Below are 18,816 nucleotides of genomic sequence, written 5' to 3' on the forward strand. Positions count from 1 at the left end.
CCTGCCAGCAGAGGGCAGGCATCTAGCCTGTGTGAAGCTGGAGTCTGGGGTGTCCAGCAGGGTTATTTGGCATCTTCCAGGTCTGTCACCTATACGCTGCCTGGTGAAACATGGGGATTACATGGTGTGCCACAAGGCTACAGGTGCAGTTCTGCCCTAATGGGCAACAGACTCAAGCCTGATCTATGATGTGAAGGAATCACAGGATGCAGCACCTATGCTGCCTTCCAGTCCAGGCCTTCATCCTATCTCCCTGCTCCTCTGACCTGTCCACACATGGGGACTGCTCTTCCTGTCTTTTCCTCCAGAGTACAGGGCCCCACAGCCTTCTTCCAGGCTGAGTTTGTGGCCCTGCCCCCTAGTGGCCAGAGTGAGGTTTGTAGGATGAGGACACAAACTTCCAAGAAGCTTTCAAGTAAGTAATCACCCACCTTACAGCACTTAGTCATAGCCCTTCCTTACCCTGCACCCCAGTGTTCACATCTTCCCCCTCCTCCAAATCTCCACAGAGAACATGAGCCAGGACAGGACACATGGTTTCCCATCGTCCAGAAATGGGTTTTATTCTCAGCCAAAAGACAGCAAGACTGGTGGTGGTCAGAGAACCACACAACCACCAGCGCAGCACCCCCATGCTGTGGAGGTGGTGGGGAGGATGGCCAAGGGGACTGGCTGTCCACAGGCCGAGCAGGACAGGGAGGCGCACTGGAGTGGCACACTGTAGAAGGGAGTGTCAGGGTGATGGTGTTCCCTTGTAGTTGGGCCACAAGACTCCACAAGGACAGCATGGTGATCAATCCCCAATGCTAGAGGCGAGCTGTGTCGGCCATATATATGTATATATATATTTATATATATATGAGTATTTATAGATATTTATAGAAGAGGGCAGGAGCAATACCACAGAGGGGCACAAGTTTTCACCAATGTCACGCCTGGATGTCAGCTCACCACTACAAGAGACTAAGTCACAGATGGAGGGGACGCTTTGGGGCCGGGGGGAGCCACTGTCAAGTCACAGAGCAGCCGTCCAGGCAGGCTTGGGAAGGGAGGTTTCCCGGGAGTAGAAGGGATCTGGTTAGAGGTCGAAGGGGGGCCTGGGGCTCTCAGGACGGGACGGACTTGCCTGACCCGATCGGCTGGCAGTTGGAGAGAAAGCCAAGAGAAAAATGGGAGAGAGAAAAGGAAGGAGACCTGGTAAGGCAAGAGCAGCCACTCCAGTCAGCAGTGGGAAGGGATGATGCAGGTGGGGCATGGGAAAAGTTTCTGGAGAAGAGGAGACGGACAGATGGGAAAGGGAAGGAAGATGGAAGGGAAGAGTTGGCTGGGACATAGCTCCCAGGTAATCTGGGTGAAGGCGGGGCAGCCCTGTCCCGCCACACACACAGTCTCTCACACAATCACCTAGGCAGTGCACCCACAGTTCCAGACACATGCCCAGTTTCTTCTCTGGTTACCCTGTCTTCCATCCTACTGGCCCAGGGCTACCCCTAGCCTTGGGGAGCCCCATGCAACAGCCACCAGGCCGGAGGAAGAAGAGACTGCTTGAACCAGGAGGGTGAAGCTACAAGGGATGGCTGGAGGGGGCACTGGAGGCCCCTCAGGTGGTCAAAAAAAGCCCAGGAGTCCTCTGAGCAGACCCTGGGGAGGCTGGGAGGCAGGCAGCCGATGCCAGTGGCCATAGACTTATAAGTCTAAGAGGGGAGCCTCAGCTGGTCGGGGGGCTGCAGGTCGCGTAGGTGAGGCTGGGCCCTTCCTGCTGGGGAAAAGTAGAAGAGCACGAGTCAGTGGCCAGGGAAGAGAGGCAGGCAGGGTCGCCGGCTGGGCAGAAATTAATTTGCTCAACCAACAGACACTGTTCTGCCCTTGGCTAAAAAGCTAGGTCACCCTAGGAGCAATAAGCCAAAGTGCAGTAAGTAGCCCATGGGCCAGCTGTGGTGCTGCATCTGGGGCTGAAGACATGGTCTCTTCAGTCACATGTGATAATACGGAGGAGGTAGAGAAGGGGATGTGTCTCTGCCTCACCTGTGAGGTGCATCATAAGCTGATGGGTTATCTGGGGCTCTCAGACTTTCAGAAATCGTCAAACTACCACAGCCTGTGCTCAGTTGATGTCCTATCGTCACCCTTGCCCTGTGGTGGCCTCAGTTCCCAGAGCTCTAGGGCTGGGAGCTGGATGCCCTGCCTCAGCAGCACAGCTGATGGGGGAATGGGTGTAGCATGCCCAGGATGAAGTTCAAAGGCCTCTAGCCACCTCAAAGCCCAGCCATACATAAAAACCCCTTCCAAGCTCCCACCCTACACTGTAAACCATGACCTCTCTGGTCTCTCTGACAGCTCCAGAGAGCACTCACATCTGCTGGGGAGATGTGAGCGGGGAGCCTGTCCCAAGGGCCCTCAGCTCAGCCAGGGAGGCCCTGGGCAGCAGCACTGAGTCCCGAGGCTCACTGGGAAGGGAGGTGAGAGAGCCATCTGGCAGAGGACAGAAAGGAAAGAGTGAGTCTAGAGCTGCAGAAAGGAGAGGGAGGCCTGGCACTGAGGTCCCAGGTGTGCCCCCCCAGTATGGAGCTGGTGCAGCAAGAGGCAGACACACCATTCATGCAGCAGGCTGAGAGCATGTACCTACCGTGGCTGACACTCCTCAGGGGTCACTGATAGTGATTCTGAAAGACAGCACGAAATCAACAGGGCAGTTCACACGCACAGGTGGGCAGGCCTGGGGGCAGGGGACACACACACACACGCACACGCCCGGGCGTGCACACACATGCTATGAGGCCCCATGGCCCCGCATGCACACGCTAACACACATGCCCACAAACAACACGCATACACCTCCTTCCCTCCCTCACCTCCCAGTGCCCAGCACCCTCACTGGCCGGCACGTGCAGCACAGATCTGGGGCATGCAGCCACTCGGCACACTGAAGCACACGCGTAGGCTGTCACAACACAGAAGCTTGCCCCCACACAGAAGGCATTTGCACCAGCTCCCTGCACACTTGTGCCTGGCATATTCAGAAGGCCATCACACTGCTCCATAAGGGACAGGGCTTGCTTCTGTAATCTGGCTGTCATTTTTCTACCCAAGAGCCTGCCATGGCTTCCTCCTGCCTACAGCATTGAATCCCATCAAGTCAATCTCTTCTGTGGACTTTGATGGTTCTCCAATGTGCCAAACCCTACCCACATACCTCTTCTGCATTCTGTCTGCACTCTGCCCAACCAGCACCGCTCCTCAACACTACGCTTTTGTCCACACTCTTGCTTCCTACCCAAATGCCCTCATTCCTCACATCATGCCCCAGATCCCATAGAAGTCGTGCTGCCCTTAAGAAGGTCTTCCAAACTGTCTTCCACTGAGCAGCACTTTGACTTGCCAAATGACACTACCATGTGTTAGAAAGACTAGAGTTAAATCCAGTACAACTCTTACATTTCCTATATGTCATACCTCAGCATAGACTGGGGATATCAAATTCCACTAACACTCTGAACTCATGTAGGCAGTTAGCAAAGTGCTCCACTAGCCACATTTGCCATTAATGTGGCATCTCTGCAACCAGGGTCCCCCTTGAGCCCCACACAACCCCAGGAGAAAGGCAGAGGTTGACATTTGGTAGAAGGGAAACTGAGGCCCTAGGAGGGAAAATGACTTTCCTGAAGCGCCAGGGTGAATCAGCATCTCTGGACTCCCAGTCCAGTGCTCTTGCCCAATACTGTGCTGCCTTTACACAATCTGTTTAGGTCATCAGCTCCCCATAGAGCAGGTGCCATTTGCCTCATTTGGTTTATGGAGGCTAGACCCCCAGCCCTACCCTCCAGCCATCTAGAGACACAGATGCTATTGGTCTGATGATGCGTTCTTCCTTAGAAAACGTGGCCAGTGGAAACATGGCAGACTGAGTCAGATACAGGAGTGAACTTCCTTGAGAGAGGGGCACGGATCAAGAAGGCAAAACCAAAGGGTGAAGTAAAATCCTTTCCCCTGGAAAGTTCTGGGAATGGGGCCACCTTCACACACTCCTGCCCCTGCCCCACTTTCACCATGTTCAGACCACCAGATAGCCCAACGATACCCAGACTCCATCCCCAACTGCTTCCTGTCCTACCCCATGCCTGGGTGCCATTCTTACACTCACACCCGTGTGCACGCCCACACTCAAATCACACACCTTGATGGTCACACAGTCACAGTCTGGCCTCTGTTTCTATGGGTCAGGCTGAACACTACCTTGGGGCAACTCAAAAGTCAGGGCTGGGAAGTGGGGTCATACGGTAGCCCTGAATGTAACTGAAGGAAACCCACTCGGTCCAGAGAGGATCTGGGTTCAGACCCTAGACCTGCGGTAGGCTCACCAGGGACTGGGAGAGGAATTGAGGACAGAATGGAGGGCAGAGAGTGAGAAGGAAAAGAGGAATGCAATGTGTGGGAGGCCAGGAGTGAAAAGGAAAAGAGACGGAAGCGCCATGCAAGTGCTGGAAAGAAGGGCAGGTGGGATGAGCCCCACAGCCCCCTCCCCAGAAACGACCACCTCTGGGACTCAGCGCTCCCTGGGGGACAGGCTCCGCCAGTCCTCGGCCACACGGACGTGGCTCCCGAAACCACAGTTCGTGTGCCTAGGATGGAAAGGGCCCGCTCTGCCGCCAGGACAGAGGCTCTATAATCTGATTCCACCTCCCGGTCACGCCCGCCCGGCGGCCTCTCCCGCCGCTATCAGCCCCTACTCACCTGGGGACCCCGGGTGGGGCGCGGTTGGGGCGCGAGGGCACCTGGGGAGGAGGACCGAAGGGGTCAGGGGAAGCCCCCGGCCTGGAGGGCACGGGGGGCGCCCCCCCCAGGGCGGACCCAGCAGGCGGAGGCCCAGGAGCAGGGCCCCGCGACCCGGGCCGGGCTGGGGGCACGGCGGGGGCTCGGCGCTGCGGCGTGGGGCTGGACGTAGGCGATCTGCAAGGCAACAGGAGCAGAGAACAAGAAGCGGAGAGAGATGAGCGGCTCTGACCCAGGCTGAGGCCCCGCTCCCAGCCCAGTGCAGGCCCCGCCCATGCACGCAAGCCCCGCCCCACTGCGCCCTCGGTTAACACCGGAGCCTAAGCCCCGCCCCCAGCGGCGTCAACGTTCCAGCTCCACCCCGCCCCGCAGCCAGCGCTCCACGGCAAGCCCCGCCCCGCGTCAAGCCCCGCCCTTTTCTAAGCTCCACCCCTCGCTCCAGGTGGGAGCCCCGGGGACCCGGGCGCGCCACTGCCCGGTCCCGGCCCTCCTCCCGCGGGCCCCGGTCTGGGGGGCTTTGGAGCCGTGGGGGCCGGCCCTGGTACCTGCGTCCAGCCGGTACGCTCTGCACCTGCAGCCAAGAGTCGTCCACGGGCGGGGGCATGGGCGTGCTGACGGTGGTCGTGTTGATGTCGCCGATGATGCTGAGCGCCTCCTTCAGCGCGTGGTACATGCGCAGCATCTCGTCGCGCCGCTGCGCCTGTTCGGCTGACTCCTCCATCAGCGTGTTCTGGTCCCCACACGAGTACAGGTTGGCCAGCAGCTCTGAGAAGATGAACTCCTTGGTCTGCGGGCGGGAAGGTGGGTGAAGAGGGAAAGGAACTGGAACCTGACGCCTGTGCTGCCATGGCTGCCCGTCAAGCGCTGGACTGGGAGCCAGGGTTCGGCTTTCGGACATGATTTACAGCCTAAACTCGAAGAGTACCCCCAAGCCCACTCTGGTTTCCTTTCTCACATGGGAACACAGACCTGTACAAGGTCACAGATCTAGGAAGAGACTCAGAACCTAACTGATCTCTGGTTTTTGAGCCATTTCAAGATCTTCCAGGGGGGAGGGACGGAAGTGGGGGGAGGAGGTAGACAGGGTGGTGAGATGGTCCAAACAATGTATACGCATATGAATAAATGTATAAACAATTTTTTAGAAAGTTCTTCTATACTCCATTGGACCAAAAACAGAAAGGCAACAGTTTAAAATGTTCTGAGCCCTGGAGTAAAAGTAACAGCTGTTGGTGTGTACCTGGATCGAGTAAAATGTGTCCGTGTAGAGGCAGGTTAATTTTTTTTTTTTGCGGTACTGGGATTTGAACTCAGGCCCTACACTTTGGTTGGGTATTTTTTGAGATAGGGTCTCATGAAATATTTGCCCAGGGCTGGCTTTGAACCTCAGTCCTCCTGATCTCTGCCTCTTGAGTAGCCATAACTACAGGACTGAGCCACTGGCGCCAGGTGGGGCTCAGGTTAATGTTCTTAAAATCTCCAGTCCTTAACTCCTAGCAGACTAGACTCTGGGACTTTCATGGGGGAGGTGCTGAAATTTTTACAGCCTACACCCAATCGCATTTACTCATATTCCAATATACATCAGATACCCACCATGTGCCAGGCACTGTGTGGCTACACACTTTATATGTGTTTAGTCCTTAACTCTATTTTATCATTCATAGTTTACATATAAGGAAACACAAATGGCAATTCATTTGCTCAAAGTCAACCCATGGACTTTGTGGCAAAGCCAGGATTCAGACCCAATTCTACTTGTATCATGAAATCTAAATTTAGATTAAGTATTTCCAGAGGAAATTAAATTTCTGAACTGGATTTGCAGAACTTAGTATGAAAAGGTATGTAAAATATCTTCTTAATATTTTCTAGATTAAAGCCAGGCATGGTGTTGCACCCCTGAAATCTACCAGCACTCAGGAGGCCTCATGAGGCCAGAGCACCTCGAGTTCAAGGTCAGCTGAGATACATAGTGAGATCCTTTCTAAAAAAAAATAATTATAGATGGATTACGTGTTGAAGAATAATATTTTGGGGCCAGCCATAGTGGACCTGTAATTCCAGTTCCTCGGGAGGAGGAGATAAGAGTATTGAAGTCCAACATCAGCCTGAGAAAAATTAGTTCAAGACCCTATCTGAAAAATAAACTAGGACTGGGGCATGGCTCAAGTGGTAAGGCACTGGCCTAGCAAGTGAGAGGTCCTGAGTTCAATCCTTAGTAACACAGAGAGAAATATTTTGGCTATCTTGGGCTTAAAATATATATTCTTGAAATTAAATGGGTTTTTTGTGTATTTGTGTGTGTAGTGATAGGGACCAAACCCAGGGCTTTGAGCATGCTAAGCATGAAATCTAAATTTAAGTATTTCCAGTGGACAATCTTTTTACTTCTTTTAACATGGCTACTAGAAAATGTAGTTACAGACTAAGCCCACATTCTGTTTGTATTGGACAGCTCTGGTCTGTACCTCGTCTCCCTCCCTAGACCTGCATCCACGGACTGGCCTGTGTGTCCCGCAAGCCAGCCTGGCTGCCTGCCTCCCCACCACAGTGATGCACGCACGTTGTTGATCATGAGGTGCATGATGGTCTTGGGCATGAGGTCCCTCACGGTCTTGTTGACAATGGCCATGTATGAGTCCACCAGGTTCCGGATGGTCTCCACTTGCCGTTCCAGCTGTGGGTCCATGGAGTGCATGAAGTTGTCTGAACCATTCTCCTCGGTCTCACTGGCCTGGCATTGGGAACAGAAGGGCATCAGTGTGGGCAGGCCTGGGCAGTCAAGCTCCAGGCATCCCTAGGACCTCAGCCCCTCCAAGAGTACCTGAAACACAGAGGCACCAGGAGAAGCTCAGGCTCTGCCCACCCCATGCCCCAAATTCCCCTCATTCAGTCTTGTCTCGGCTCTGACTCCAGTGCCTAAATTCGCCCAGTTTCCCAATCCAGACATTAGAAAAGCACATTTCCAAGCTCCCTTGCTTGAAGACATAGCCAGAGCTGGTACCAGGCTAGAGGTGCCTGGCAGGAGACAAGGGAGGGGTACACTCACTTTCTCCTTGTCCTTGGAGGCCCACACCAGATCCACAGAGGCCACCACACCAGCATTGCCACCGCCACCAGGAAGCGCAGCCAAAGTAGACACACAGAAAGGAAAAGGGGAAGGACTCAGTGAGCTTGGGGCACCACACCCCAACCCTAAGGCACCTGTAGACACTGCCACAGTGAGAGGGAAGAAAAGAGAAGGCAGCTATTATACGAGGGGGTGCAGAGCTGCCATCTGTGGCAGGGAGGGGGACACATAAAACTGCCACTGGAGAAGGATGGGAAGACCAGAGGACATAACTCTGGTCGCATCTCAGGGCAAGGAGGGGGAATGCTTGCTCTTTGGGAGCCAAATAAGGACTCAGACACATGGCATGATTTGGCATTTCAGAGTCCAGTGCCCAAAGGCCCTTTGGTATAAGCAGCTTGCCCCTCCCCTCTCTGCCCTGCCACTCACCCCAACACGTTCAGGGTACACGCCAGCCCTCAGGAAGGAGGCCTTCCAGCTGTCCACTTCCTCCTGGGTCTCACAGGCCAGTTCCAGCTGCCGGTAGTCCTTGTAGACATTTCTGCAAGATGGGGCAGGTGGGGAGGAGAAATGGAGCAAAGCCCCACCCTCCTTTGGCATTAAGAGCATGTGTGGACTTCAGAGTCATCACGTCTGGGGTCCAGCCCTGGCTTTCTCGTTTCCCAACTGGGTGACTCCAGGAAAGTCCTCTCTCTCTCCAAGCCTCAGTTTTGTCATCCGGAAGATAGGTTAGTAACAATTCTTGTTTCCTACAGTTATCGTGAGACTTCAATGAAATGAGCACTGAAATGATTCAGACAGGGACTGAGCCCTCAATAGAAGGGCTCAGCCATGCTAGAATCCCAGCAATCGGGAGGCTGCAGCAGGAAGATCACAAGTTTGAGGCTACATAATAAGAATTTGTGTAAGACCCCATGGCTTGAGTCTCAGACTGCCATTAGCACCCTCCCTGGCTTTCTGAGAACTCCCCAGCTGTACTGAACCCTTGTGTCTGAGCAAGAGAGAGCCACTAGAGTCAGCCTGGTATGGAGGAAGGAGGCCTGGTCCTGTCACCAGCCCCATAGAAAACCGGGCAACACACGAAGGGGACCATGTCTGACCAGGGTTCTGCTTTGTCCCCAGTGCCTGGCAGAGCATCTCATACCCAGCAGATACTAAAGAGAGAAGCAGAAGAAGGAAAGAAAGAAGCAGGGAGGGAAGGAAGGAAGAGGGAGGGGAAAGGCAGGAGGGGAGGGGATCTAGACATGGTGTCTAGCACACAGCAGGAACTCAATAAACTTATCTGTCAACAGAATGGCTTTCATGAACCTTGGGACGGCTCCCTTTCCTCCCTGGGGCTGTGGACCCACTTTCTACCCAGTAGGGTCACTTGAGGCTTATAGAGTGTGTGGCCTCAGCAGCGCTGGCCGCGGGCAAGTAGGCACCTCTGCTCCGTGTTGAACAGGGCAAAAATATGCTTGCTTGACATGAAGCCCTTCTCCACGTCCCGCAGTTTCAGGTTGTCCACAGATAGCATGTATTTCTTCTCTTTCTCCTGTGGGCAGTGGGAGGAGTGTGGGGTGAGGCTCACACTGCCACGTCTCGATCCCTAAGCATGCGCCATGCCTGGTACCCGGAACTATGGACCTCTAGAGCAGCCTGGGCTCTGGGGCACCCAGGCCTCCCACCATACAGGTGCTGCCAAGCCCCATGGCCTTCAAAACAATCCCAGCAGCCCTGCACATATGCTAATGTCCAGAGGTACCCTAAGCAAGTCCTGAAGGTGAGTCAGGCCAGCCCCAGGCAGGGACCATTCATATAAGCATCCCTGGCCCCAGTCCTGGCTGCCTCTCACTTCATTTCCTGACTCAGAGACAGAGAACGGGGGCGCTGGCCCCACAGGCTCCAAAGGGCCAGCTCAGCCCGCTCCCCCAGCCGCCCACATGTAAACAGTCAGAGTCGAGCACGACCTGGAAAGGGTGTGTGTGTGCACATGTGTGTGGTTAAGTGTTTGTGCAAGCACACATCCTATTGCCACTGTGTGTGCTCATGTGTCTACAGTACATAGGTTTGTGCACGTGTGTGTGTGTGTGTGTGTGTGTGTGTGTGTGTGTGTAGGCATCCAACAGGATCATGTGTCATTGTGATGTGTTTCTGTATCAGCATGGATGTGTGCACACTTTGTAGATGTGTGTGACACTTGTGAATGACACACGTCTGCACAAGTGTCTGTCAATAGGACCTGTACTGTGGGGGGGCATAGCATAAAATTTATACAAAGGGCTAGCCATGTTTGGTGTGTCTATAGCTGTGTGGAAGAAGTTATGTGTATCTGTGGACAGTCATGTGTCTGCTGGCTCTGTGGCCCAGGGGAGTGGCTCAGAGAACTTGGAAGCAGGCATCCCAGATGGGGGTGCTGGGAGTAGGTTGAGGTTTGTGCTGCCTGAACCCCACTGGTCCACCCAACACCACAGGACCCATGCAGAAGCAATGACATGGGTGAGATTAGCAGGGCTTGAGCATGGCCCTGGCCTAGGATCTCAGGTGCGGGGCTGAGTTTAGGGGACCTTTCTTCCCCCTCCTGGCATTCTCCCGACCCCCCCTCGGTCCCCACACCCGCCTGATCCATGAAGCCACATAAAGCCCTCTTTATGCCAGGCGGGTGGCTGGGAGCCCCAGAGGGCGGCTGGGGGAGGAGAGGAGGAAGTTAGTTGTACACACAGCCAGGGAACATCTGGAATCATTCGAGGGAGGCCCTGCCGCCACCCGCCCTGCTTCGGGGTTGGACACTAGGTAGGAGCAGCCTCCTCCCCCACCCCTCCCTTCCTGCGGCCGGCCCCCTCCCCAGGCCCCTCCTTCCCAGCCCAGCTCCCGCTCACCCCTGCCACGTCAAAGAGGCAGAAGGGGAGTCGGGAGCAGAGAGGGACCATGGCTGGCTGGCTGGGGTTGGGGGACATGAGGGTTGGGGTGGGGGGGTCTCGGATCTCCAGGGGATGGGGCTGAAGCTCCCACAGGACGGATAAACTCTGCTGCCTGCATGGACCAGAGGACACCTCCACTCCGTCTACCCAGTGTTTAGACTATCTGTTCAGGACTCCCAAATTGTACAGTAGTCTGCACATTGGTTAGGCTGGGCTGGGTTAGACCCTCGCCACCACGCCGCCGGAGAGCCGGACCGACCTCCACTGCCATCCCAGAACTGGAGCCTGGAGCTGGGGCAGGGAATCTGGGGGGCTTGGGGTGGGCTGGGAGGAGGCGCGGGGGGGCCACCCTGCTTTGGGACTAGTGGGGGTAATGGTGATGGGGGAGGGCAGCAGAGGAAGACGGAGAAGACAGGGGTCATTGGAGCTAGGGATGAGGGCATCCAGCCGCCTGTCTGTCCAGAGGACCTCCCTCAGCCCAAAGGCCAGAGGGCAGGCAGCTGGGCGAAGGAGGGGGCCAGACCCTCACGGGGTCCAGACCACCCCCAGGTGCCCAGCAGTCCCAGTGCAAAAATCGACTCACCGCATCCCCTGTGCCCTGGCCATGCACCTCGGCACTCACAGTCACCGCTCAGACGCACATATCTGCACACACAAACTAAAGCTTGCATCCGTGCCCCCGGCACTCCCACATAGTGCAAGCACCCCCGCAAGTGCACACACACACAAAGACAGCCTCACCATGGGAAGCTGGCCTCCCCATCCTCCACACCCTTCCTCCCCAAGCCCACCCCCACCTCAACACCCAAGCACAGGCATACACTGTCACACCTACATGCTTACACCCCAAACACACTCACCCACAAACACCCCACACAACATTCACAAGCCACGCACACACACACACACACACACACACACACACACACACATGCCCTGCTTCCCCACATAACACTACTCAGCCAATTTTCATACACAATTAAAATGTACACACACATCCCAGGTATGAAAATAGGGGACTGCTCTCAGTCATGCTCACTCCTTCCCAGTGTCACCAGGCATGGGCTCTCAGCCTCAGGTCATGCTGTCCCTCTGGCCCTGTGTAAGGAGCCCCAATAGAGGAGCACCAGACCCATGGGGGGTGTCTGGAGAGCCTGGCAGGGTGACAGAGCAGGAAGCCGCCCCCACCACCCGCGCCCAAAGCCACCTCACGCTCCATCCCTTCCAGGGGCCCCTGGGCTTGAGGAGAGGCCAGGGTAGGGGTAATGAGGTCCAGATGGCTTGGCGCACCCGCAAATGACGACACAGGACCCCACCCAAGGTGGGGAGGTGGGGCTCCTGCCCATGGCAGACTTGGAGAAGACAGGGACAAGGGAGGGGGCATGGAGACCAAATATCACAGACCCCCTACCCTGAGCCCTGCTCCCCTATTGAGAGCACCCTAGCCTGCAAAAGCCCCCTCAGGAAGAAGAGGGTCCCTTCCCCCACCCCTTGGCCAGCTGGAGTTCATTACCACAACCTCCCCCCGACACACACCCCCGTTCTCCCCGTTCTCTCTGGTCACCTCTGGAATCCAGATGTGGAAGCCAAATAGACTCATTCTTAAAGGAGACCAGCAAGAGGGGAGGTTGGTGGCAGGAGCTTATGGGTGCCCTAGTGGGTGGGGAGTTATTCTGTAGGTGCCCTTACAGAACACCATCACTCCCAACCCCTTGGCCTGGAGGCACTCTAGGCAACTCCCTTGGACAGCAGAAGCCAAGGGGTCTGGAGTGCAAGGGTTAACTGGGTATCTAGCAGCTAGACTTGTGTGTGTCATAGGCCTGTGGGGGCCACAGAGGAGGCGGCACACCCTGGAGCGAGAAAACAGGAAGGCCGCTGGGCTGGCTGATCAGGGAGGATCACCCTACACCCTGCCCACCCTCTGCAGGGTGCTCAGCACCAAGCTTCCCAGTCCTGCCAAGCCACCTTCTCCTTCCGGGGTGCAAGGGCACCTCTCCTGATCCCAGGGGCATCTTTTATGAGAGTGAGCTTTAAAACCCTGTGGCATGGTCCAGTTCACTCCAAGCCTGACTGGCCACCAGCCCAACCCTGTGAGAGCTAGTGGCCCTCACTCACCTCATCATCCTTGTACCAGGACAGATTCTCAGCAGTCAGCACAAACCAGTACTCCTTGGAGCCCCCCTTCATGATACCAATGTTATTGATGGTCAGCCAGCCCTTCCGGATGACCTGGAGGGTGAGGGGGCGGGAGGTCAGCAGGCAAGGGCCAGACTTCCCTGAGGAGGATGGGATGGGCAAAGAGGTATTCAAAAGCCCACTCCACCCCAATTCTCAGAGGCCCAATGAGTGAGGGAAGGTGGGGGCCAGACCTGCCCTGGTTTGGACCACAAGTGAACAGAATGGAAGACAGAGAAAGACAGAAGTCAGCTCAGGATAAACAGCCTCTGGCAGCCAGAGCTGCAAGTAAGGGACTGACAGCTTTGGAAGGCGATGAGAGTTCCATCGCTAAAAGTGTGCAAGCAGAGTTTTGTGACTTACTGGAAAAGACAACTTCAAGTGTCTTTTTTTTTTTTTTGTGGTACTGGGGCTTGAACTCAGGGCTTACACCTTGAGTCACTCCACCAGCCCTTTTTTGTGATGGGTTTTTTCAGATAGGGTTTCTCATGAACTATTTGCCTGGGCTGGCTTCGAATCTCTATCCTCCTGATCTCTGCCTCCTGAATAGCTAGGATTACAGGCGTGAGCTGCTGGTGCCTGGCAACATCAAGTGTCTTTCGAGCTTTAAGTCTAATACATTCTAAGACTTGTTTCTGACCCCAGGGACTTTGTACATGCTGCAGTTGGGTCTGCCAAGCAAATCCTACTCACCCTCCTAGCATCAGCTCTGACTTTACAGTGTCAGGTGGGCCCTCTCCGCGCCCCCCCAGGGAAAAATCAGAAACACACTAATAATCTTTGATCACTCTCACATCTCACATCTTCTTCACAAACCAGGGCCTGTAATGTTACTCCAAGGTCAGGATCACTACCCGGGCCCTGGCAGGGTTAAAACTGAGGATGAGGGAGCTGCTTCTGCTCCCTCCCCTGATCCTGACTTCCTTGCCTGCTTCTTTGAGCATCCACAGAAGACCCAGGGAGGCCTGGGGCTGGCATCAAAGGCATCTAGGGCCCAGGATTGCTTCTGAGGCACTCAAAGTCCTCTTGGGGCCCTCCTGATCCCTTCAGGTTTCAGACAACTTTGCTGAGAACTCAGGCCACACAACCAGTTAGTGGCTGAGCTAGGGGCAGATCACGGGTTCCTTGGTCAGTCTATGAGGACATGTCTGTCCTGCCATCCCTCTTCCACCTCACTCCTCTCAGTATCTTTGGAATTCAACCCACTTTTTAAAAAAAATTTATTTTGGTGGCACTGGCGTTTGAACTCAGGGCCTAGTGCTTGCTATGCAGGCACTCATACAGTTTGAGTCACTCTACCAGCCTTTTTTTTGTGGTTCTGAGGTTTGAACTCAGGGCCTACACCTTGAACCACTCCACCAGCCATTTTTGGTGATGGGTTTTTTTCGAGATAGGTCTTGCAAACTATTTGACCGGGCTGGCTTTGAACCTTGTTCTTCCTGGTCTCTGAGTAGCTAGGATGACAGGCTTGCAGCCTTCTGTCACAGAATCTTATCAGCAGATCTCGCCACCTTGCTCCCTGCCTGGCTTGCAGCCTCCCTCAACCATTCCCAGGTCATGCAAATCCTGCCCAGGGTCCCATGGGGTAGGGGTGGGGGTGGCTCTGACTCCTGTCCACAAGCGAGTGGGCCAGCACAGTGCAGACACCAGGCAGCGCTGGCGGAACTGAATTGCCCTGAGACAACAAGTCACTCATCCCTCCATTCTACTGAGCACTACTACAGGCACTGGGTCTGGGGGAGAGGGTATAACGATAAACAGCACAGATGCAGCCCTTCCCTTACAGGGCCTGCGAGGAAAAGACAGTAAGTCAGTAACAGCCTCTGGAACCTATGGGGAAAAAATGCTGGTAGCACACGCCTGTGGTACTCAGAGGCAGGAGGATAACAAGTTCCAGGCCAGCCTGGGGAAAATCATGAGACTCTATCTGAAAAAATAGACTAAAAACACAAGGGCTGGGACGTTGCTCAAGTGCTAGAGCATTTGCCTAGCAAGCTTGAGGCCCTGAGTTCAAATCCCAGTACTTCCCCAACCAAAAGAAAAGGAAAAAAAAAAAAACACTGAGGACCCGAGAGCTCATGTGTACAACTGGTGTCAAGCAAGGACCACTGTTCAGTGCTGTTTCTGCAGACGTCTGAAGGACAGAGAGCAAGAAGCCAGGAGGCAAGGGGCTTGAACTTCATTGCTTTCCTCAGCCTCTAGTGGAGGTAGCTGTTGGTTTCTCAAGAATACCTCTCATATCACCCATCCATTCATCCTCCCGTTTATCACTCATTCATCCAACAGACATTTAAGGTCCATCATCTCCATATGTTCTAACTCTGCCTATAGCCGTGCTGGCTGCTCACTGCATGGTGTGACACGTTGATGTGACTATGCGTGTAGTTAGACCTTGCTCCGGCCTGTGAGCAGATGCAGAACACTCACGTGCTGATGTGTACAAGCAGCTCAAGCCAAGGGCACCCTCTAGCCCCCCAGCTGACCCCCACTGCCAGTGGACCCATTCCTCCCCCTCACTGCACAAGCCAAGAAGCCCCAGTCCTGGTACTCACCAGAATCTCATCCTGCAAAGAGGTAACCATAGCAACCACGAGAAGCATCGGGGAGAGAGGAGAGAGGGTTACTGAGGCAGAGTGGGAGGCTTGTGGCTGGCAGATGACAGGCTCCCTGGCCCTGTGGGACCCTTCCCCTCGGGGGAAGGGGATCTCAGAGCTTGGCGTCCATCCGGCACCCTCCATCCCTCGGGCTGGGGCACTGGGGCCACTCACCTGATTCCCTGAAGCCTTCTTCTTGTTCATCTGGTTACTCCTCTGCTGAGCACTAATGAGGGGAGAGGAAGGAGTCTCAGAACTTCCCTCGAGGTGCCCAGCCCCGCTGCTCAGGGGCACAGGACCCAGAGAGTTAACCTGGCAGGCCTGGGCTCTGCATACAGTACGCGCATGTACAAGTGGGCGCGCACACACTCACGGGGTCACCTCCCCTGCGCCAGGAACACTCACTTGGCAAAGCCTATGAAGTCCTCGTGGTTGGTGTTCATGTAAGCCAGCTCAATATCGATGAGAAGCATGACCTTCGGGGGCGTGCAGGTCAGCGAGCCGGGGGAGAGACGCCACAAAGTTTTAAAATGAGTGACAGCTGGGAGAAAAACCCTTGCAGCACATATAGAAGGTTAGAAGTCCCTACCATCAATAAGACATGGGACTGGACATGGCTCAAGTGGTAGGGCCCTTGCCTCGCAAGCTCGAGGCCCTGAGTTCAATTCCCAGTACCGTTAAAAAAAATTAGAGAAAGACAAAATAAACACAAATCAAAATAGTCAAAGAACATGAGTGGGTAATTTATAGAAGAAATGCAAATAACCAATAAGATTATGTTTTAAAAAGGCTAATTCTTATTATTAAAGTAATAAGATCTTTTTTAACCTACCAAGTAAGAATCAGTATTGACAATGCCCATAGTGGGTGCAAGCGTGTAGAGATGGACTGCCTCAGGCAATCTCGGAGGAAGTGTCATTTTTTTGTGTGTGTGGTGGTGGCGATGGAACCCAGGGCCTTTGCACATCCTAGGCAAGTGCTCTACCATGGAACCACACCCCAGTCCCTGTAGAGTGAGTGTAAATTAGTGTGGTGCTGGGGCTTGAACTCAGGACCTACACCTTGAGCAACTCCATCAGCCCTTTTTTGTGAAGGATTTTTTGGGGTAAGGTCTAACTGTTTGCCTGGGCTGGCTTTGAACTGCGATCCTTCTGATCTCTGCCTCCTGAGTAGCTGGGATTACAGACGTGAGCCACTGGCGCCAGGCTGTATCAGCTAATTTCACAAAATTAAACTGCACACACTCCCTTCTAGATGTATCTCACAGATAAGCTCATGAAATGAACACAGATATAGGCACCAGAATATCCAAGGTAGTATAATTTTGTTTTGTTTTGTTTTTTCTTTTTTTATTGTTATGCTGGGTGGGGGTACATTAGGGTATTTACAGAAGTTCTTACAATGTATCAAATATGTCATATTTGAATTCACCCCCTCCACTGCATTCCTTCATCCCCTCTTCCCCCTTGTTTTGTTTTTCATGATAAGGTCTCCATATGTTGCCATACTGGCCTTGACTCTTGGGTTCAATTGATCCTCTTGCCTCAGCCTCCCCAGTAGCTGGGACTACAGATGTGCTGGGCTATAGTGTAATTTGTAATGAAGAAAAATGAGGAACACTCCAGTGGCAGAAGGTCAAGTCGATTAGTGTACTCTCTAAACAATGAAGCACACTGCAGATATTCAGAAGCACATTTCTAGGTCATGGCACGGAAAGACCTGTCCCCAAGATGAAGCGTAAAGTGTGAAATGAGTCATGGCAATGATAGTGGCTTCCTGGATGTGGCCTGCAGGGCCCAGCCCTACAATGGGCCTATCCTCACTAAGCCTCACATTCTACAAGTGAAGTGCTGGGCACCAGTTTTCACACCTGCAATCCCAGCTACTCAGGAGGCAGAGACCAGGAGGATCACAGTTCGAAGCCAGCCTGGGCAATAGTTTGTGAGACCCTATCTTGAAAAAAAAACCATCACAAAAAAGGGCTGGTGGAGTGGCTCAAGGTGAAGGCCCTGAGTTCAAACTCCAGTACCGTAAATAAAAAGAAAGCCCGACAAGAGAAAGCAGTCACATACCTGCACAACAGATGTGAAGTATTACAATTATAGTTAAAGAAAAAAGGCAAGACACACAGCAGGATTATGGCTCTTTAAGATAAAGGTGAAATCTTGAATGTGTGTCTGAGAGAGAGAGAGAGAGAGAGAGAGAGAGAGAGAGAGACAGGCAATGATACACTAAGCTGAATGCTGGCTATTTTGTGGGAGGATGGGAAAAGTGAGTGGAAAGACATCTACTTGAAATCTGATCACTTCTATACAGATGGAATTTTTTTTTTTTTAAACAGGGTTTGTTAAAGGTGGGGAAGGCATTACAGAAATCAATGGTAGGCCTATCTGGCCAGGTGGGCCAAGTGGGTTGGAAATAGAAAACAAAGAAAGTTGGTTTTGTTTTTACTTGAGATGGGATGGCTATGATTCCTAACCTGCCCTCAAACTGGTGATCCTCCTGCCTCAGCCTCCTTGGAAGCTGGGATTATAGATGGGTACCATGGTGCTAGGCAGAAGGATTTTAAAACATGCCATCAACAGGAAAAAATGTGAGTGAACAGAAACACATCGTCATGGAGAAGGGATGTGTGAAGACAGGGATGGGAAGGTGAGTATGTGACAGAGACAGAGCAGCCTGGGCGGGGAGGGCAGTGCATGATGGGCCCTATGCATCTCTGCTCCTCCAAGCCCAGAGGCAGCATTAAGTAACTGTGATTGAATGAATATTTGGCAAATGGAAATGTAAATGAGCAGGGGTGGTCATGAGGGGTGGAAGGTTAGCCAGAGAAACAGCAAACAGAGAGAAGCCCAAAGAGAGATAGATAACCAGATGGCTGCCAGAAAGTTGAGAGTGCTGAACTGAAAAAAAAAAAAGAGCAAGCCAGGCTGAGGAGGAGGCTGAGGCAAGGAGAGCTCAAGTTTGAGGCTAACCTAGGATACTTGGGAGGAGGCTGTCTTGAAAAGTGAAAGAGGGCTGGTGGAGTGGCGCAAGTGGCAGAGGGCCTGCTGAGCAAGCACAGGGAGGTAAAATAGTCAAATTCACAAAACCAGAAGGGAGAATGGTGGCCCCCAAACACTGGGGAAAAGGGAATGTGCTGTTCGTATTTACGAGAAAGAATTGCAGTTCTGATCTTTTTTATTTTTTGAGAAAGGGTGTTGCTATGTATTTCAACCTGGCCTCAAACTCACGATCATCCTGCCTCAGCCTCCAGAGTGCTGGGATTACAGTCATGCATTACCATCCCCGGCAGAATGTCAGC

The 18,816-nt window shown here is 53.6% G+C and overlaps 1 protein-coding gene across 6 annotated transcripts in view; it reads right to left on the reverse strand.

Moving 5' to 3' along the window:
• Positions 1–532: 532 nt before the first annotated feature.
• The window catches only part of Dnm1 (dynamin 1), a 42,715-nt gene continuing 24,431 nt past the window's right edge, over positions 533–18,816 (reverse strand). For 2 of the 6 annotated variants that reach the window (XM_074053118.1, XM_074053119.1), the window contains exons 12-22: positions 15,918–15,988; positions 15,687–15,738; positions 15,471–15,482; positions 12,859–12,972; positions 9,268–9,377; positions 8,273–8,384; positions 7,823–7,834; positions 7,337–7,507; positions 5,316–5,557; positions 4,732–4,947; positions 533–1,756 (exon numbers count right to left, since the gene is read on the reverse strand). In XM_074053118.1, coding sequence (XP_073909219.1) covers positions 1,687–1,756; positions 4,732–4,947; positions 5,316–5,557; positions 7,337–7,507; positions 7,823–7,834; positions 8,273–8,384; positions 9,268–9,377; positions 12,859–12,972; positions 15,471–15,482; positions 15,687–15,738; positions 15,918–15,988 — 1,182 coding nt within the window. In that variant the 3' untranslated portion in view covers positions 533–1,686. Of the gene's footprint in view, positions 1,760–4,096; positions 4,099–4,731; positions 4,948–5,315; positions 5,558–7,336; positions 7,508–7,822; positions 7,835–8,272; positions 8,385–9,267; positions 9,378–12,858; positions 12,973–15,470; positions 15,483–15,686; positions 15,739–15,917; positions 15,989–18,816 lie in introns of all 6 variants that reach the window. The other 4 variants (XM_020164299.2, XM_020164298.2, XM_020164297.2 and 1 more) reach the window with 3 other exon arrangements.

Source organism: Castor canadensis, chromosome 13, assembly GCF_047511655.1.
Source record: "Castor canadensis chromosome 13, mCasCan1.hap1v2, whole genome shotgun sequence".
Classification (NCBI taxonomy): domain Eukaryota; kingdom Metazoa; phylum Chordata; class Mammalia; order Rodentia; family Castoridae; genus Castor; species Castor canadensis.